General features: G+C 44.3%; 2 protein-coding genes across 2 annotated transcripts in view; both read right to left on the bottom strand.

Annotated features, from left to right (window-relative positions):
* Positions 1–21,846, bottom strand: part of LOC126376708 (uncharacterized) — a 251,230-nt gene that overhangs the window by 23,747 nt on the left and 205,637 nt on the right. The window lies entirely within an intron of this gene.
* LOC126376461 (protein piccolo) lies at positions 3,455–21,813 on the bottom strand. Its single transcript, XM_050023832.1, has 10 exons — positions 21,062–21,813; positions 15,338–15,527; positions 14,254–14,482; positions 12,421–12,687; positions 11,615–11,835; positions 11,262–11,515; positions 10,704–10,857; positions 8,201–10,250; positions 3,819–5,378; positions 3,455–3,528 (listed from the first exon to the last, which is right to left on the bottom strand). The coding sequence occupies exons 2-10, from the start codon at positions 15,524–15,526 to the stop codon at positions 3,461–3,463; spliced, it is 4,992 nt and encodes a 1,663-aa protein (XP_049879789.1). The 5' UTR covers position 15,527; positions 21,062–21,813; the 3' UTR covers positions 3,455–3,460.

Raw genomic sequence — 21,846 nt, 5'->3', positions numbered from 1 at the left:
ATAACTATACACCCAATATACACAGCTAGTTTGAGAGTCCATTCGCTATAATTATATTTTACAAGCTTGCGTCGATTTTTATATTACAGTATAAGGCGTTGCATTCCTAAGGAGTCGGTCCGCGGCGGTGGCGCCATCTATGTACAACGCTCTAACCGAAGCTCCCAAATCGAAAAAAAAACAATCGCTTAACACATAACATATATTAATTTTCCCCCATCTATACATAAAAATTTACAAAGAGATTGTACATCGGCTGGACCGATTTTTTAAACTAATAATTTATAAAACGAACTCGAACCCCGCTTTGCCCGCGGCCATCCGCGCCTGCTCTAACCTAAATTTTATTATTTAACACATAACGCAGTAGACACAGCTCCTATCCACGGCACACGATATAGGGCACAATTTTATCAGGCAAATTTATAACAGGACTAGTCGGAAAGAATAGATATTTGCCTATCAAACCTTCTCTATACGATCGGAAACATTTCATATCGAATGGTGACCATTATCTGCTTTATATATTGTTTTAATAAGAAAACTATGCCAATTAGAAATGTGTTCTTTCATTTGTAACATTGTTATATTGTCTGTTTTTTTTTTATAAAACTGCTTGCAATTGGTTTACAAAAGCTTGAATTATGAATATCCGAATCGTATAACTACACCTCAATGTTTCCCTAATACATTTTACCTATCCTATTATTCTACCCGTTTCGACCAGTCCAGCATTTTATTATAAAATATTTCTCTGTCCAATAAGTATGTTTACAAGAATATCATAACAATTTGCATCACATGGCAACACATGTAACAATCGCGCTTTGATTCAACGACCATGGTGTTGCTAGATTACTCGTAAAAAATGGCTGATGATAAAAAAATACATCAAACATGAAAAAAAAAGTTCTACTGTGACTATTATCGTTTACAACAACGATATACCGCTATAACTATTCCCTTCAGAAATATCCACATAAACGCACTTACCGGACAGTATTACACTAATATGCTACGTACGAACTACAGAATTTGTATTGTAGCGCTATCACTGTCCGACCTAACATTCAACTTGTAAGGGGGAGGGAGACAAACGTATCAATACCGTGACCGTTGATTAGCAAAAATGGCGGCTGAGGTATGGGAAGATAAAAATGGAGTTTTACTATAAAGTCAATTATTTCCAACGGTTTTCGTTAACCATTTTAACGGTTTCGTATTATTTTACTCATTTTTCTGCTATAAATGACAAAACGCGACCTAAAGTATTATTTTTAACGATTTAGACCCAAGAAATCCGTTTTGGAGGTATGTGACCTAACCTGTATTGCGCTAGATTTCCCTTCGCGGATTGGAAGTTCAGACGGGAAGTCGTTTCTATAAAAAACCGGACCTGTCAAATCTTCAGGTTAGGTAAGGGGACCCGGGAGAAAGGTTATAACACTACGAGATGATGATTTGGATAATTTTAGATAACAGTCTATTCACGTTTTTACGGATATACCTCTCTCTCTCGGATATTTACTTAGTTTTTGTATATTTCGTATTGTATATTTATTTAATTACACTTAATTTATGAACGTCGACGCTCCGGCTGAACTGACGTCGTAAATCATCGCCAACAGAGAGCCGCCTACCCCCCCACACACCTAAGGCGCCACATCTACTAACCTGCCACACTACCATCTAACATGAAAGATATAAAAGCTGTATAAAAGTTGATTTAAAGTAACGTCACATCCACGTATTATTGCTTTGGATCTTATCTCGATTGAGTTAGGAACCGCAAAGGAAATTAAACATAAGATAATGGAACCACACTTTCTCCATAAACAACCATATATGTTATATCAACTAGGTTTTTTTATAAATAAGTCATTGAATTGAAATATGGTCGTGATATTGATAAGGCGTGGTAAACTTTTGCAGTGTTCACCATAGTACCACTAAACACAGAAATGATGTCTGTTATGTATAAAAATATTAGTAAAAATATACTTTTGAACATTCATTCTACTATGTATAACTTTAGATACATCAACCAACTTAATTCTGAGTTTGGCTCATCGAAGGACCGCCGCTATATCGGGGCTCAAAATGGCATTATTAATTAATACAATGGTGAACACTTGTCACTTCGTCGTGCACATAAAAGGCAATCTGTAAAGAACGTACAACTACATTTCACTGAGTGACCGATTAAAAATTGTGATAATAATAAATATTAGCAACTATTACGAAAGCTATTCTTTAGAAAAAATCGATTCTCTATTTACAGTGCAAAAGAAAACACTTAAAATTATGCAGAACAAGCTTCATTCACTGGTATTGATTTCATTTTGGTAGTTCACGATACGCGGTCAAATGGAGGGAAAACAAAAAAATGGGGCGTCAAATAAATAGTTTAGTATACTGGAAGCCCAAACAGACAACTGTTGAAACACTCAGTCACGATTATTATCATTTACTAAGGAATAATCCACGATTCACATTTAAATTACAATTATTGGTCGTGTATTCACTTATGTATAAAAACGCTAATGTTACGTCGTAATAGCGGTTTGTTTTGCGCGGGAAACGCCATCTTGAAAAACAATTATGATTGCATCGTATTCGTTCGTCTAAAAATTAAGTCAATTTAAAAAAAAGTACCTACGCTTTGTAAAACTGTACAGTCTGATTTAAAATCTATTTTCAAAGTGACACTTCGTGGCTTTCCCGCCAAAAACATCGTAAAAACTACGCGCGTTACGAGTTTATGTGCAAAAACGTATGAAAATATTTATTTAAAACTTTATGCATTATTATTTTTTATATCTCTCGGCTATTTATCCTATTATAACAACGTGCCTACAAGTCTAGTGCTTTTGTACAATATTGATACACTTCTATTCACTAAACTAAGGCTCCCACTTTTGACTCCACTCAGGGCTGAGTGCGCCGGTACGTGGCATCGATACAAAGACAGACGCTCTTAAAATTACTCGCAAGAAATTAACACTTAAAAAAGTCGAGTGCTTTATAGTGAATGGTAACATGATTTGTTCACTAAATAAAAAAGTAAATAATAGTGACGGTACTCCGTCGAACGACATCGAAGTTTGAACACTTTGCGTTACGACAACCGACGTGAACGAAGCGCCAATTCATTACAACAAATTCACACACGTCTAACGTTAAAAATTCACTAACTGTACCTCTCCCGGTGTATATTGCACGATTCTCATGAAAATTTATTTGACTCCGTGAGATTCATCAAAAATCGAATGTTATTGCGTTTCGAATGCGCGTGGGAGGCGTCTACGCGTCCTGAGGATGTTATGTGTTGCCGCCGATCGTGGGTTCAGCGTCGGCCGGGGGGGCGGGCGTGGCGGGGGGCGCGGCCCAGGGCGGGTCAGTCGAGGGTGTAGAGCAGCAGCGGCGGCAGCGCGGGCCGGGGCTCCGCGCGGCGCCGCCGTCACTTGCCGTCGCGGGACGGCCGCCGCCGCCGCGCCGCGCCGCCGCACGGGACTGCGCCCTCGCCCACTGCAACGCACACGTTTACATTACAGACGACTCTTAATTACATACATACATAAACTCACGCCTATTTCCCACCGGGGTAAGCAGAGACAATAGAATTCCCATTTGCTTCGATCCTGACACACTTCTCTTGCTTCCTCCACATTCATCAATCGCTTCATACACTACGACTCTTAATTATCACACAAAAATGGATGTTCGTTTATAATAATGTAGTTAGAGGTTTTCTGTATGTGTTTTTGAGTCCCACTCTGGACAATATTATTAAGTATATAATCAGCGAGGCAACTGACCTGCACTCCTGGTTTTCCGTCGCGCGGGCGCGCTGTTGGGCTTGCCGGGCGCGGCGGGCGTGGCGGCGGGCGCGGGCGCGGGCGCGGGGGGCGCGGGGTGGCGCACGGAGCGGCGCGTGCCCACGGCGTCGGCGGCGCGCGCGGCGCGGGCCGGCACGGCCTTGCCGCGCACCTTGCAGATGAGGGGCTCGTCGCTGTCGCTGTCCGAGTCCTTCTTGACCTTGAGCAGGGCGGGGTTGGCGCCCAGCGGCGGGCGCGCGTCCAGCTTGCGCGGCTTCTTCTTGGGGCGCGCGGCGGGCGCGGCGCCGTCCTCGCAGCTGACGGTGGAGGCGCACGAGCTCTCCGACTCCCGCCGCTTCCGCTTGGCGGCCGGCGCCGGCTTCACCGGCACCGCGTTGGTGGCGTTCGCCGCGGCGGTCTTGGGGCTCGTCTTGTCGACGGAGCCGCTCCGCAGGCAGTTCCGCGGCTGCAGGGGGGAGTCGGAGCGGGCGTCCATCTTGGTGATGCCGGGGCTGAGCCGCGGCGTCTTGGGCCCGTCGGCGGGGCTGTTCATCTTGCTGCTGGAGCGCGTGCGCACGCTGCTGCGGGCGACCCGCTCCAGCGCCGACGGGGACGGCGACTCGGGCCTCTTGGACACGTAGTCCGGCGTGGGGATCTCTATCAGTAGCTGCTCCAGTAAGCTCTTGTCGGGGAAGTCCGCCTTCAGCGGTAACCTCTCCAGTTTGGGCTCGGGTTTCTCCTTGTTCTCCTCGATCTTAGCCTCGCCGTTCTCCGCCACGACCGGCTTCTCCTCCTTGGGCTCGCTGGCGTCGGCTGCGTTGTTCTTCTCCTGGTTGGAGTACGTGTACAGCGGAGGGGACACCCTGCTGGGCAGCTCGAAGTCGTCCTTGTCCTTCTTGGGCGAGGGCGGGTCGTCGTGGCGGCGCTGGGGGGCCGCCGGGGGCCCTGCGGGCGCGGGCCCGGGCGGGCGGTCGAGGCCGGGCTCGCTGCGCAGTATGGGGGTGGGGTCCCGCGTGTCTTTGGTATCGGGGGGCGGCGTGTGTGGCGAGGGGGTGACGTCTCCGTTGTGGTCGGCGTGCATCTTGGCCAGCTCAGCCTCGATGTCGCCCATGTCATCGAGGTCGGGCGGGCCGGGGTCGTAGTGCGCCTGCGCCCCCGCCAGCTGCAGCCGCTCCAGCAGCTCGTCGCTGGGCGGCGGCTGCTCGATGACGCCGATTATCCTCTGCACGGAGGTGGGGCTGGTGGAGGCGGGCATGTCGAGCCGCTCCTTGCGCTGGGGCCCGGGCGGGGACTGGCTCGCCTGGTTGGGGGACTTCTCCGATAGGGCGTCCATGGACTCGATGCCGGAGTCCTCGCCCTGCGCTTGGGAGTTGGGGGAGCGGTTGCTGAACTTGTCTGCGTCGGGCCTGGCGCGTTCGGCGACCAGCTTGCAGTAGGACTTGTCCTTGGGGCGCTCCTTGCGGCGCGGCGAGGCCCCGCCCGGCGCACGCTGACTAGACGCGGGCGGCGGCGACTCCAGCCGCGCCACCATCGTGCCCACGTTGGTGGAGCCCGGTGGCTCTGGAACGGACAACCACACATTACAATCCACGTACAATCTACTTTATAGCCCACATAAAAACACACAAAGCCCAGACCCTAAAAAAATACAGATAAAGGTAAAGTTTTCCATGATTATTTGTGGCTCTGTCCACGGGCGTGAGTTTATGTTTGTGCAGATAGAGGTGTAACAAATCCTGTAAATGTAACAGAATCTACATTTGACGCAGTGATACTATGAAAAAAATATTAAGTATGAAAGGCCCTGAGATACCCACCTACAATAAGGATCTTTCCAGATGTCCCTGTAAAGATTTTTCTCCGTTTAACCTTCAAATTTTTTGAGTATAAATGATGACCCTTTTTATTACACCCGGGCACAATTTCATCTTCCACCTATTATTATTCTGATCAAAATAATGAGAAGCAATATAGGTAGCAACATAATTCTATACATCATCATCATCAGCCGTATGACGCCCACTGCTGGGCATAGGCCTCCCCCAAGGATCTCCACGACGATCGGTCCTGCGCTGCCCGCATTCTATACATGATGTGATCCAAATATCTAGCTAACAATTATTTTTATATATGCTTCTGCCATTACATTGTATTGAATAATTATGTACCCGAGTAATGAGAAAATAGGTAATTATCACGTTAAATCTCAACAGCGCCATCTGTATTATTTTTGGGGAATGTAGCCTGGAAAGTCCCTCAATAAGTTACAGTGCTAATTCAAAGTCTTAAATTGACCTGTGTTTACGATATGTAATAAACATTGCCTGTACTATCTGTTTTCTTTGTATGTTTCTTGTGTCTGTTTCATTGTGTACAAATAAATAAATAAATCTACTAATAACACGACATCGCATCACGCCTGTAGAAGGGGTAGGCAAAGGTGTGTAGCACACCCCCTCCTCGCCAGCTACGTTCAAGTCCCATGGCGAATAATAACGGGCGAGCTTATTGCTATTTTTTCATTTTTGTGCCCAAACATGCGATCTGCAACCACCACGACTACCATAAGCAGTTTTGATGGTTTGGTTTTAGTGGCGTGCAGGACAGCCTGATTAGAAGGCTGCCTTCATTAAGGTGCTACTGTATGCTTATTGCCATTAACCGGGCACAAATCCTGGAAACCACGATATCAACTAATCCAATAGATAAACTGATTAACTTTTAGTTTTGTAAACTACCCGACTGCGTCGAAGCAAAAAGGAGGGTCTTTATAGATAAATAAAAATTTTGATACAAATATAGTTGTAACAACCTATTAGATCCCACAGCTGGGCAAAGGCCTCCCTTTCCAAGCGTCCCGGTCTTGGCTAGGCTTGCTTGTCCAGATGATCCCGTCTCGAATGTCCGTCGAGTCAGTCGCGTCGCCGGTGTCCGTCAAATCAACTAAAAGGTGCATTTGAGGTGGTTTAAGAGCCAAATAGGGTGAAATGTAACGAGAGAAATACCAATTTTACGTAGCTATCAATAAGTATCAATTGGGTCATATCATCATCATCAGCCCATTAACGTCCCCACTGCTGGGGCACGGGCCTTCCCTATGGATGGATAGGGAGATCGGGCCTTAAACCATCACGCGGGCCCAGTGCGGATTGATGGTTATTAACGACTGCTAATGCAACCGGGACCAACGGCTTAACGTGCCTTCCGAAGCACGGAGGAGCTCGAGATGAAAACTTTTTTTTTTGTGGTCACCCGTCCTATGTCGCGTTTACCGCTGCGCCACCGAGCTCCTCTGGGTCATATACTAGGTTCAAAATAAATTATGAAATTTTGATTACTAAATAAAGACATACCTAAAACTAACGAAAAACATGTTCTTTTTTCTATTTAACTTATGAATTTTAATCAAGAAAAACGTAAGTCCGACATTTTATCACGTTTTTCCATGACGTCAGTGTTTTTTCATACAAATTCCATATGAATTTCGTGTTTTGACGTTTAGTAAATAGTAACTGATTTGACTAGTTGGAAACTAGCCTATTTGATTTGAATTTTGACAGCTCTTAAACTAGTGCCGTCCTTCATTTACAATACGCACAAGACAGAGATGGAGCTAGTTGTAGTAAGTTGGTGGTTGCCCGAATCAGCACCGATTAATTTCATCATCACTAAAGGCCCACGCTCTTGTCGGTGTAGCATTCTCCATGCTACTTTTCTATGAAAAAATAGAGCAGTAGTTTCCCCTCTTGCCTTCCGCCCCGCAGTACTCTGTCTGACGCGAGTGGGATGGCGCCCAGAGTAGTCTATTTCAAAGCTATACTAGGGCTGATAAGTTTACTGACTTTGAATATAGATGGAATGAATCTAGAAGAGTGAATAATCGAACGAAAGGTTAGCAACTCCTTTTCCCATTACTACTATAATAGATTGATAGTCAGTGCCACACTGCTGTGTACCATACCTAGCATTCATATCTACACTTTAGTACCATTTCACTTTAGCATTTTTGACAAATGGAACTGTCAATCTCAGTAAATGTCAAATATGTTATTGTGACAGGGTTCTAAAGTGTGTACATGATATTGCTCATAACTGTACAGTTTTCACTGATTTGAAGCATAGTCCCAAAAATTATGTTAAAATATGCAAGAGGTTTTTGCGATAGGGGCCAACCCAGCTGTGAGAGTTTACAAACCATATAGACATAGGACAAACATTCTGTGAGTTTCCTCTGAGGCGGAGGGGAGCAAGGAAATGAACAAGAGTGGGAGAGACACAACGCACTGTCGTCCTCTCCCTCGCGGTGATTTATAAACTGTTAAACTCCGCTGCGCTTCAGTGGAACTGTACCCCAAGCCATAACAGTAAGTGTATTGTCGTACCTGGACAGGAACTATGGCTGGTCTTCCTCTTCTTCTCGGAGGCGAGCAGTCCGTTGGGCGCGGCCACGTCCGCCGCCCGCTTCAGCTTGTTGTCCTCCTTGTGGTCCCCCTCCGCATTGAGCGTCCTCTCACAACACCTCACCAACTCACTCCCACTCACTAGGTCCTCCTCACATTGCATCTTCCCGTCACTGGTTTTATCACACTTTCCGTCCTTCAACGGTAACTTTTTCTTCACCTCGTGGTTGTTCGTCTCTCTGTAACCCTCGTTTTGCGCGTACTTCCCCTCCTTGTCTATCACGTCGTTCCTCCATTCTTTATCCCGCTCTTTCTCCGGCTTGCCGTCCGTTAGAAGCTTCTTCTTCTTCAACTTGTCTAACGAGGACACCTTGTTGTTCAGCTTGTATTCAGACTTGGTGACTATATGCGCATTCTTGGATATAGTCTTCATCCGGTAGACGACGTTGTTGTCTCCGGTGATCTCGGTTTTAATGGTCTCTCCCTCGGCGTAGTGGTTATTCAGCTTTATGCTTTTCAAGTGTAGGTAGTCATCAGTCTTTGTGTCAGTACTTTCGCTGGATTTGGACGCCGCCGTCTCGTCGTCTCTCCGGTGAGACTTGTCGTCTCCCTCGCTCGGTTTCCGGATCTTAATCTTTTTATGCAGCTCGCCGGAGCCGAACTTCTTCTTTTCCTTCTTGGAATTCTTGATGATGGCAGAGTTGCGCCCCCGTAAGCTGATGTGGAGCGGCGGCACCCTGAGCTCGCCCTCCGTGGGTTTGTCGCCCTTGGGCTGCTGGTTGACGAAGCTCACGTCCGCCTTGTACACGGGCTGCACGACGGGCTCGTTCTTGTCCAGCTTGAGCCTGAGCTTGATGGACTCCTTCTCGCCAGGGGATTTGGGCGCGTCCGCCGGCGCGGCAGGTTTCGCGACCGGCGGCCGCTGTAAGGCAACTTTGGTCTTCCCGTCCCGTACTATCTTGTCCTTCAACGTGGCCGGCTTTTCCTTGGCGCCGCTCGTCCGCGGCTTGCCGCCCTTCTGCGCTATCAGCTTGTCGTCCTTCTTCGGCAGCTTCTTCTTTTCGTCGTCGGACTTCATGTCGTCGTCGGCTATCGTGGACTTGGCGATGCCGAACACCTCGGGCGCGTCGACGGCGCTCTGCAGGCTCTCCTTGACCTTGCACTGCGCGACAATGAGCTCCTCGACCTTCTTCTCGTGCTCTTTGGGCGGCACGTCGTCGTCGCGCATCAGCGTCTTGATGAGGTACTGCTTGCTCTGCTCCTCGATCTCGTGCGCCGACGCCTGGCTGCCCACCGTGGCCGTGGCGGCGCGGACCGGCAGCCGCAGGGGCGGCGGCATGGAGTTGCAGGCCGGGGCCGGCCCGGGCTGGCTGGCCTGGCTCACCAGGCTGGAGTGGCTCGCGGGGCCCTGCTGGCTCACAGGGCTGGCCTGGCTAACAGGGCTGGGTTGGCTTACAGGGCCGTGTTGGTTCATAGCCCCGGGCTGACTCAGAGCGCCAGGCTGATTCACGGGGCCTGGCTGGCACCGCTCCGAGGCCGAGGGCGCCGCGGCCGCGTAGGAGGCGTTGGGCGGCGACTTGAAGGGCTTGTGCTGCGGCGAGCTCGCCTGGAAGCCCTTGGACGTGGACTGCACCGGCACCGGCGGCGGCGGCATGATGGTCTCGCTCTCGAACGAGTCCTTTGAAGGCACTTCTCGCGTCCCGCTGGTGGTGGGCTCGTAGGGACCGTTGATGGTGTTAGCGAGCCCGGTGATCTCCTGGAGGAGGGAGTCGGGGGTGGGGGCGTCGGGGTTCTGTGAGGGTTCGTAGAGGAGGTCTAGTTTGGCGGCGGCATCTAGCTCGGATATCTCGTCGAGGTTGAGGTCGGCGCCGAGGGTAGGCAGGAGTTGGTCCAGGTCGCAGTTGTCGTTGAGCTCGGGCAGGGTGAGCCCGCCCAGGGTGTCCCGGTACGGTTCGTTCCATTCGCCCTGGGACGCAGCTCGTGACGCCGCGCGCTGACGAGCGTTGTACTGCTGTTGATACCTTTGGAACTCCTGCAATTTAAAGAGAGAGATCGTAAGTTCTACTAACATCATATTAACACTTTCAAGGACACAACAGGCGATTTTTTGATGCCAAATGTTATAATGTTTAAAATGAAAGGTCAATGACTGATAGTCAATGTTCATGAAATTCAAATAAATACGCTTTTTAAACAACATCTCTCAGCGTTTTAGATTTGACAGGTCCTGTTTTTTACACAAGCGACCGCCTGTCTGACCTTCCAACCCGCTAAGGGAAAACCATCTCAATACAGGTTAGGTCACACACCTCCGAAACGTATTTCTCGGGAATGTGGGTTCCCTCACAACGTTTTCCTTCACTGCTGAGTACGTGATAATCATTTATGATCCAAACACGATTTCGAAAACAATCTCGAATACCCGTACTGGGATTCGAGAGAGAGTCAAAGATAACCGAAATAACAAATTAAAAGAAAAACGTACTTGAAAACTGGACTGTGTCTTCTGGTCCATGGTGGTGGTGGAGGGCGGCAGCAGCGCCTGCAGGTCCTCGGGCGTGACCCGCGGCCGCGGCGCCGCCTGCCGGTACGGGGGCGGCGCCGGGAACTGGCCCGCCGGGTAGCCCGCCGCCGGGAACCTGCGGGCAGGTCGCCACTTACTTACAACACACATACACATACGCACATACATATATTTTTATTTATATATATGTATACATTTATTTCCAAATTAGAAAAATAGAAAATATTATTAGAAGACGCCACTAAATGGCCAAGAACACATGAAAGTAGTCGGTGTAGCATTCTCCATTCTTGCCTATCAAAGGGCAATTTTTTACTTCGTTATAAGACACGTAGTTCGCCTTCTCTTTAATTTGTTCCATGTAAGCTCTTTCCCTTCCTCTTTTTCCTTGTATATTCGTCGTGTCTTATCAAAATATCCAATCATACTATATTTAACTATATTTGCATAATAAACTATATATATATATATATATATTTAAATATTATTACTATGGTTTTAATTACATATAACACGTACCTGCGTGCAAGTAAGGCAGCATTCGGCGGTCGGTAGGTATTTGTCTGCTGTGGCGCAGGGTGCGCGGGGTGTGCGGGGTGCGCGGGGAGCGTGGGGTGCGCAGGGAGTGCGGGGTGCGCGGGGAGCGCGGGGTGCGCTGCAGGGCCGGGGAGGGGCGCGGGCGCGGCGCGGCGCGGGGGCGGCGGCGCGGGCGGCGCGGGCCGGGGGGGGCGCACGCCGCGGTACTCGAAGCCGCGCCCCACGGACAGCTCCACCTGGGGGGAGACGCACTGAATCAGGAACTATGTTCAGCTTAATCATGGATTTTTTTCCAACGACTCTGGAAATCTGGTACAACTGTCCAATCAACATACCTGTCCATCCTCCAACCGATCAAGCTTAGCTGGATGCGGCGGCGGTTTGGCGCGCGGCTGCGGCGCCGGCGCATCGTTCTGTAAGAGGTTGACGAGCAGCGGCGAGGACAGCGCCACGGCCGCGCCCGCGGGGTATGGCGGCGGCGCGGGGAACGACGACGTCGACGGCCGCGCGAACGGCTCCGGCGGCCGGATGCTCGTCGACGGGCCCGCTGATAAACCTGAGGGGAAAATGAAGAAGTTCCATGAAGAACCATTCCATGAAGACGAGAAGAGTGTATGCTACTTTGGTGTCTTCAGAAGCAGTGTAATCTACATTCTCATCTCAAGTCTCCTGCTCCATTTCAGGGGCCTTTGGCGGCTCAATAATAAATAATGACCCTGACACCAGGGATGCTGAAGTTGGGCATCCACCTCACAACCCAAGATAGGAGACTATCGCGCAGTCTGGTAAAATAAGTAGATCTTCCTTTCCAATCTCTCCAATAGCCACCAGCATTGGCATTAGCATCTTTACAGGTCACAAAACCTTCTTTCATGAGGTCCACTTCGACGTCTGCCCATTTTGAGGAATCTAACGTGAAACCCTGGTTTCAACTGGGTAAAAAATAAGCCACGGTAAAGAGGTAAGACCTTTTGACGTGACTTGTGGCGTAGAGTAAGGAATAACACTACGTACAGAACGGCAACTCTCCGCTCCCCACTAGCGGCTGAGCTAGGTTTACCTCACCCCCCCTCTTCTTTAGTCTTCAATCTTATGGATGGTTTGGGAATCAGAGGGTGAAAAATAAAGTGACCGCACTAACCTAGCGTATTCTCCTTCCGATGTATGACCCTGGCTTGCGTCATGCTGCCGAAGGGGAACTCGCAGCGGTCCGTGGTGGGGGTGGGAATGTTCTGGGGGATCTTGCCGTCGCGCGGGCAGACCGTGTTGGGGGACTTGAAGTTGTCCCGGGGCTCCGCCGGCGGGGTTGCGCTGGTGGAAGCGCCGGCACTCTCGCTGATCAGCCGCCCAATGCCGCCTAAGCCGGCGAGGAGTTCTGGGGTAGGTTGTGTCCGGGACGTGCTCGGTTCTGGAAGAAAAATGTTAAGATTTTTTTTGTGGTTGGAAATATTTTGAACGAAGCTTTTTGTCTGCGTTTGGAGAAAGAAAATCAGCGTTCAATTTAGATAGATAGATAAAATACTTTATTGAGAGCACAATGGACATAAGATACAGAAATAAGGACAACAGATACAGATAACTATATAGATACAGAGGCACAACAGACGGCCTTATTGCTCATGCATCAATTTCTCCCAGACAACCTTTGGGTACAGGAAAATTTTGTACAAATGGTATAATTTAGGTTGTTCTATTGAGATTTCTAATTTGGAGTTCAAATAGCATATTTTTTTTGGCCATTTACACCGTCTGCAGCCTAACAAAACAAAATAAGTGTAAACAGTCATTATCTTAGGAGAAATTTTTCGAAGAAATTAAGCTGGCAAATATAGTCATCACCATCTCACATCTGGCAGGAACGGGTACAGATCCCAAAACCTTTTGTTCCGCCGTCCGAGAGACCTCCGCCAGGTCTTAATTTGCCTTGGCTTACCTGGAAGTCTCTAAATAGACTTCGGACTCAGGTGGGCCGAAGTAAGGACAATCTGTTCAGGTGGGGTTTCTCGGATGGCTCGAACTTAAAGTGCAAGTGCGGCACTGTTCCCCAAACGATGGAACATCTTACATCGTGTCCTGCGTGCCCGAACACCTGTACGCAGGAGGATCTGATGAGCGCTGCAGATAGCGCCATACTTGTTGCCAAGTTTTTTAGGATAAGAAGAAGACCATCTCACAAGCGTGATCCCGTTACCACAGGGTCTGCTTGCCAAACCTGAAGATTTGACAGGACCGGTTTTTACAGAAGGGACTTCCAGTCTGACGTTCCAATCCACTAAGGGGAAACCAGCCCAACACATGTTAGGTTAGGTTATCTCCGAAAGGGGTTCTTCACGATGAAATGTAGGCAACAACGTACATTGACGAGTCTATCATATCCAGAAGGCAGTTAGAATAAGATACACACACATATAAATGTTACAAAGACAAAATTATAATCTAAGACGTCTTGAACGCGCAGCTCTTGTGGTAGCTCCTGCGGGTCATCATCAGCACGGGTTCCACTTACGTAACCTGAAGATTTCACAGTCAGGTTTTTTACAGAAGCGACTGCCTGTCTCTCGGCAAATAATAAGAATACTACCTATCTCGGTGTTACTTTAGTCAATCATATGGCGTCAGACGTCAAACACACAGATGCGCGTGTACGATAACGTCAATGTGTAGTTATAATTTTTATTATTATTAAATTGCATGTTATAATTTTCATAACTAAAAATGTTTAAAACCTAACGCTAAATGTTGACCATCTGCAAACTGTACCTATTTTTAAGCGAATAAATGAATTATTAATTAGTTGTCTGTGTAAAACGAGGTGTTTTATAACACCTCCTACCACCATTTCACCTTTTTTTTTTTAGTTTACCGGTGTGCTTTTGAAGTATATTTGATTTGATTTGTTTTGTATGAAGTTTCCAGGGTGTGCTCTCAGTAGCTTTGGAGGATGTGCGCTATAAAAATAAAAATTGATATATACCTTGCGCACTACCAGTAGTGGTGTTCCCCTGCGGTGCGGGCTCCGTGTTGATCCTGAGCTCGGCGCCGTGCTGCAGGCGCAGCGACACGGCGGCGTCGCCGTCCAGCTGCACGGACAGGATGCCCAATGCGCGCAGCTGCGGCGCCCCGGCCGCCGCCAGAGCGCGCAGCCGCGCCGCCGCCGCCACCGGCACCGACAGCGTCACGCGGACGCTGTTCCACGGCTCCACCTGCCCGGCGCCACAACATTAGCTCACGACGATACACGGTGTTAGTGGCATCGTAACCAAACCTTTGAGCGATTATTGCGTATGGCAGACAAAAATAAAATATCCTGCGTGGATCATATATCCAGCTGAAGCTCCCCTAACCAAGTCTCTGCCGCATCCGTCACACAGTGCAGCTCGGCTATACCACCTGGGAACCGGTGCAGAGGGCACTTGTTCACTATGTGAGATATGGTGTGATCTGGGTGACCACATTCACAGTATGGCGACTCCTTTAAGCCCCATTTATGTAGATGACGGTTTGACTTTTTGTGGACCTTTGAGCGATGATTCAGACCATGATTCCGAGTTGATATCCAGTGGAATTTTCCATCGCATAAATATAAAATTCAAAAATATAGAAAAAAAACATGAATTTTGCGACAGAAGAAACATGGTCTGAATCATCCCCCCTCAGTATTCATTACGGGTGCTGATTACAGTACACACCCTCTATTTTTTTAAAGTCATATGTGTAATTTCTTTATCCGCCGAAAAGCAAAAGGGACGGGTAATCGAAAGGCATAAAATATATGGAACACACGTCAATTTTAGACAGACGTTTAAACAACCCATCCAAAATTTTATATTGGCCAATAACCCGACGTAATTAAGTTGACAGCACACGTCAAACGGATTGCATATGAGCGAGATGCCTATTTCATGCGCCCGGGTTATTCATTCATTTTAAAATTAACAGTTGTCAATCATCCATCCCTTTATTTTCGGCGGCTCGATAGTATCCCTGACACCAGGGTTGCTGAGACTGGTAATCCGCCTCACAGCCGACATGATTTGAGAAGAGGAAGAAGTGTATACCTTGTTAACTTTGAGCGTGTGGGGATGCGGCTCAGCGAGCAGCGCGCGGAGCTCCCTGAGCAGGCGGCGAAGGCGCGCGGGGAAGCGCGGGTCGCGCAGGTCGCCCTCGCAGGTCACCACCACGCCGCACGAGCCCGCGCCGCCGCCCCCGCCTCCGGCCGAGCCTAGCCCATCACTATCCGCTGCCATGCTGCAAACATTACGTATGTTGTAGATCTTAAAAATATAAAAAAAAACAATCCTAAAAAAAGGTTCATAATCCTAGTTTTTATGTCACATCCTATCACATAGGTCTTACAGAAAGTTCGGTGAGGTATGGGTACTTAGTTCACGTTACGATGGATGGAAAACGCAAAAGGGGCGGCCCAAAGAGACCTGGCGACGCTCGGTTGACCGAGAGTTGAAAACTCATGTCACATTGATTTAAAAGATGTGTTGCTGTTGCAGTTTCTTGCCATTTCTTCTCCTCTGCCATTACACCTTCCGAAATGACGTAAATTCAAAAATTATAAATTGACCTTCCTCAATTTTATCTATGATAATTACATCGATTTAAATGATTCTGATTCTGAGTTTCAATCCAGGTAAAAAATTGTTGTCTCCATTTTTATCTAGAAGTAATCGAGGTTTTTTTTAAGAAATCCATATCACGTGGTTTTCACTATAAGTGGAAGATATGTACATGTAAAAGGAATCTACAATGTAACCCTTAATTTAAATACGTTTTTGTTCCGCCATTCAAACACTACTTAATATGATAAACAAATACTAATACATAAACAGGGGCCCTGCCTTTAGAACTCATTAAACTTAACTATGCTTAAAAAAGAAACGCATTTTTTTGGAAAAAATAACATTAAATTTACTTTTTTAAAAATTCTTGCATGTTGGTAATAGTTAAAATCAGTTACTTTTTACTAAACGTCAAAACAAGAAATTACTATGGAATTTGTATGAAAAAGCAACCTGAGACGTCATAGAAAAACGTGACAAAATGTCGCACTTATTTTTTTTTCTTTATTAAAATTCATAAATAAACAAAATAGAAAAAATAAAACGTTTTTGTCACCTTTAGATCTGTCTTTATTTAGTGGTCAGAATTTTATAATTTATCTTGGGCCTAGGAAACTACCCAATAGTAAGTAGTATTTTTCTTAAAAGAATGGTACAAAAAAAAATGTTTATAAAACTATTTCAAGTTATTATTTATCAAATGTTTCATTTTAATATCTGGACTTTTGGATTAAAATTGATTTATTGTGTACTTTTTTTAAAAACCCTAGAAAAAAAATACAGTTTAAGAATATGAATAAGGCAATTAATATTTTTAATTATTTGTCAAAATGAATTTAGTAAATAAACTCAATAAAATAGCTTAACTTAAGGATGTGAAAAAAAAGAAATATTGTTTATTTTGGACACTATGACACAACTTAATACATTTACACTAGGTGTATTTACATTTTAATTATTCATTAGATGAATCCTTTTAATGGTCCTGCTGTAGTTTTGGTTTCATTTTGTTGAATATGTATTCTAATTCAAATTCAACTGAGACTAAATTACGTAAGGTAGGTTGATTTTGAATAATGGATACCTAGTACCTTACCTACTTAATAGTGATGTAGTAACAAAAACTATTAGACCAATTTTAAGACTTTGATTTTATGATTGCGTGTCTATTAAGCGTATTTATTTATTTATAAAGAACAGCCACATCACATTATTAAAAGCGTAGGGCAGGCGATAGAAATCGGTGGAATGAACAATTTCGCGTTGAATAAAATAATGCGCCCCACATTTGTGCAGTCAAATGGCGATCATTTTTTTTTTTGACTGACTTATTGTCGATTTGCCGCAGATGGCATTAACTACTTTGCCGGACAATTGGGGAGCACTGACGGCTCTCACCCGGTACAAAGTTTAAGACAACAGGCCTGAGGGTGCCCAGTTGGGCGCGAACCTCGGCTCAGGGCGTCGTCTAAGAGGAAAAAATATTTGAAAGAATTAATCGACTCGAGTGGGTCACCGAAATCGTCGACCACGCCGGCGGGGTCGGTATCGGGATCCTGAAGTGTTTGGTGTCGCGAGCTGATTGGCTGCCTCTATGGCTATCAAATGGTAAATACTATCCGAGTCAAATCTACAATAAATAATGGCATAAAAAAATCATGATATCACTTGGTTTCCAGGATTTGTGCTATGTTAATGGCAATAAGTTCGACCCCTTTAACTACTTGGGCGGACAAATGGGGAGCGCCGAGGGATCCCACCTGGTATAAAAATGTAAGACAGCAGTCCTGAGGGTGCCCAGTTGAGCGCGAACATCGGGTCAACGCGCCGTCTGAGACGATTACATTGAAAGAATTCGAGTCTCGTGGGCTGATAGCGAGAAGATGTGAATGAGAGAAATCGTCGACCACGCCGACGGGGTCGGTATCAGGGAAATTAACGTCCAATACTACCCTGGAGTCTTTTTGCTAGGGAACACGCAGTGAGTGGATCTCACACGTAATCCATGGTACGCATGCGTAGTAGGTATATGTACGCAGTTTGTTCTCCGGCGTGTGCGCCGCGTACGTGCGTATACACGTACGCTTAAATCTTTAATAACACACATGTTAATATGAGAATAACGATCTCGGTGGTCCAGTGGTTGAGCGTTGGGCTCACGATCCGGATGTCCCGGGTTCGAATACTTTGTGATCCCTAGTTTCGTTAGGACATTACAGGCTCATCACCTGATTGTCCAAAAGTAAGATGATTCGTGCTTCGGAAGGCATGTTAAGCCATTGGTAGATACTCAAATTTAAAATATATTAACCCAAGAAAAACAATATAATTTGTTCATATATATTTTTTTCAAGTATAAGGTGTGCACTTAATCCTGTTTTAAAGATATGAATCATATACAGTAGATATGCTATTTGATCTAGGTTATTTTCCATAGCTTAATTTAAGATACTTTTTTAAGTACTTTATAAATTCAGATCAATAAAAGATAAAAGAAAAGGTGTAAAGATAATATGAAATAAATAAAATGAGAAAACTAAAAATATAAGGTAAAAATATCTAGCCTATTATTATGTTTTTTTATTGGATTTTTATTTCAAACTTTCCTTTACATGTTTCACTTTCATACTAAATGGAATAGTGTCAGTGTATGTGTGTGTGTGTGGGTGTATGGAGTGTGCATGTGTTTTTTTTTTCACAATAATTATTAATGTCTAATAAACAACAGACAGTACTGCAGTATACACATACAAACATATCCATAAACTTATTAACATCTCTATTGGGGTAGGCACAGCCTGGATGTATTTAAAAAAAATCCATAATTGTGATGTCATTAATCACTTGCTACAACATTCCGGAAATTAGCAGCATGGAATATCCTTGCCTAAAAAATGTATGTGCTATAAATTGATTGTTTTTTAAAGATGTTTTTTATTCTTAATTCAAAGTCTTTATTTGGTGTAAAAGGTATAAAGTCCTACTAAGCCAAGAGGTATTCAGGAGCTATAGGCTAGTTTCCACCTAGTCAAATCAGTTACTTAATACTAAATATCAAAATACGAAATTACCTACTATGGAATTTGTATGAAAAAGCAACCTGTAATGTCATAGAAAAACATGTCAAAATGTGGCACTTATTATTTCATTTTTCTGAATTTAGTTTTCAGTTTTCTGTTACCTTTAGATCTGTATATACTTAGTAATCAGAATTTCATCAATAATTTATTTTTGACCTAGGACACTTCCCAATTCCTTTAAATACTATAAGTAGACATTTTTTTATGTAAATTAAAAATATTAATGAAGCCGTAAAAATATATGATTGGGTAAGGTTAGTAATCTAATATCAGTTTATTGCAGCCATAAATATAATCTAGAAATTTCTGTGCAACAAATTACTTGTGACTTTTTTGCATATAATTAACATAACATCACACCTGCAACCCAAAGGAGTAGGTAGAGGTGTATAATTAATCAAAATATATTGAGAATCAATTCATATACTTTTGGTTAATTATTTAAAAATAATTCCTTCTAGAAAAGTATAATTACTGAGCTAGTATAGGTTCAAATGACTGGAAAAGATGGCGTGAAAGATAGGAGGCCTATACCCAGCAGTGGGTGGACACAGGCTGAGAAAATAGATAGATAGAAATTAATATTTTATTATAATATATTCTTATTATGTTTGTCTTGTTTATGATCCTTGCTTCAGTAGATATGTTAAGCCTTTGGCCGTTGGTTACTACTTACTGATGTAAGTATGTAGTTGTCACATGAGCTATGTAGGGGCCTTTGTCAGGGCTGGTAATTCACCTTAGAACCCGCATAATAGGATGTTAATTATTTTTGATGAAAATTATGTGCCTATGCAAACAAAAAGTTACATAGAAAGAAATTATTTTTCACACTAGAAGCTGAAAATATTATTATAGAAAATTTTTGCCATTAAATACATACATGGCTAAAATTTTGAGTTATAGACTAAATATTTAAATCCATAAAATTAAAAATAGGTCAAGGGAGGTTAAGAAATAGGTCATTCAACTCTTATAAGAAAATAAAGAAAGAACTTTATTTATTTAGATAGGTATACCAACAGTACACATATTGTAAAGTTATAAAAACTAATAAACATCCCACATCCAAGTTTAGTTAATGGTTGATTCCTGGTAGTTATTGCCTGGAAGAAATGCTTTAGAGCAATAAGGTCGCTAATTGTACTATCTATAGCCATGTGTTCATATCTGAATGATAATGTTAAGTTAGGTATGTGGAATAGGTAAATTAATTTTCATTGATTGATAAACAATAATATTGCTGGAACAAAATGAAGTATACCTAGGTTAGGTAAGATTTTTGGTTTTTGTTTTAGCAAATCTGTTTCCTATTTTTTTTTTAATAGAATAATGGTAGGTAGTATATATTTATTTATTTTGTAAATTACCTATATGTCTTCCACTTTATTAACACTGAAAAGACTCCTGACAGCGTTAAAAAAATATCATAAAACTATCTGGTTTAGGTACTAGGTATCATAACAGAAACCAATACAGTTTTTTTTTTAATTAGTTACACCTAACTTAACATCAGCTATGTAATAATCTATAAGTTATAGCTACCTATACATATGGCATGTTTATGTGGTGGGTGCCTAATTGTTCTTCTAGATAAAAATGTTTATATAATTTTTTACATAATTGACCACTCATAATCTTCACTTTATTGATGACTCACTCCAATTCAGCCATAGCAACAGTTTTCGTGAAAATACTAAGTAGTTGTTACCTAACCTAGCTTTATTTACATACAATTATTGACAAACATTACCTATATAGGCTTCATACTAACTAGAAGGGCTATAATGGAAAACATGGTGTTCCTATCGAAAAACTGTATTCCGTATGAAAAAACTTAGTGCGTGCGGAAAAAGTATCGTGCGTGTAATCTCGTAGACCAACAAGGTCGAAGTTTCAAAAACATTACGGCATGTTACACAACTCCGAAAGACACCACTTGTGCCATGGTAAAGTTTAAATACTATGCGAATTTCCCTTTTAACCACCGAGACAATTTTCAGGCGCACGGGGTCCGCTCGCGGCGGCCGCCTGACGTCCTGTCATCCACCAATGTGTCCATTTTGTCAGACATTGCACGGCAAACACCCCTCTTTATGTATGTAAATAAAACCAAAAAAACTTCACCTACCTCTCATACAATGTCACATTCCGCTCAATTCCACACAAGTTCTATTCCCTTATGTCCCAAATCATTCTGGAAAATCAAGCGCATAGTACTCGAGCTCGGACGCAAGGCAATATCGGTCCTATGGTCACTGAACGTCCAGTTCCGAAAACATATGATACACCACTATTGTCCCGCCCCAGGCACACCCGGGGCACTGTTCACTGCGTATTTCCGTTTTTTCACACGAATTCACTAGACTAGAAACACTAGAAAATCATCACGAAATCAAATCCACTGATTTATGTTCCAGTGACGCAAAGCTCATATATCGAGAAGAGCAGCAGCCATTTTGAAATGTACGGGGAGTGCAGTCACGGCATGGAACATTAGTAAATTGCGGCGGTTTCAGACGATCTCACTCCACGGATAGTACCAAAATAGTTAATAAACTTTATATTGTCTCCATTTTCACACTTTAGGTCACAGAACATCACTTCATTTTCCCATTGAAACTGTCCAAAACAACCTAAACGACATCCGATAACTCTAGCTTACCCCATTTGCATGACACACATAAAATATCAAAAAAACACTCAAAACACTTAAAAACGTACATAAAACGTATCGCGCCGAATTATAAGAAGTTGTAGCATCGCATCAAAGTGATAGTCCAGTACAAAAATCGCTAAAAAGACTGGTATATAATTTACAAATAGATAATTCGGTACGAACAATAACAACGGCCGCCATTTGCAATTTTCAACTTGACATGCGCACTGACTCGAGCAGAAAAACAAACGTGACAT

Source organism: Pectinophora gossypiella, chromosome 21 (assembly GCF_024362695.1).
Source record: "Pectinophora gossypiella chromosome 21, ilPecGoss1.1, whole genome shotgun sequence".
Lineage (NCBI taxonomy): Eukaryota > Metazoa > Arthropoda > Insecta > Lepidoptera > Gelechiidae > Pectinophora > Pectinophora gossypiella.
The sequence above is the reverse complement of the archived record's forward strand: the minus strand, read 5'-3'. Positions and strand labels throughout refer to the sequence as shown.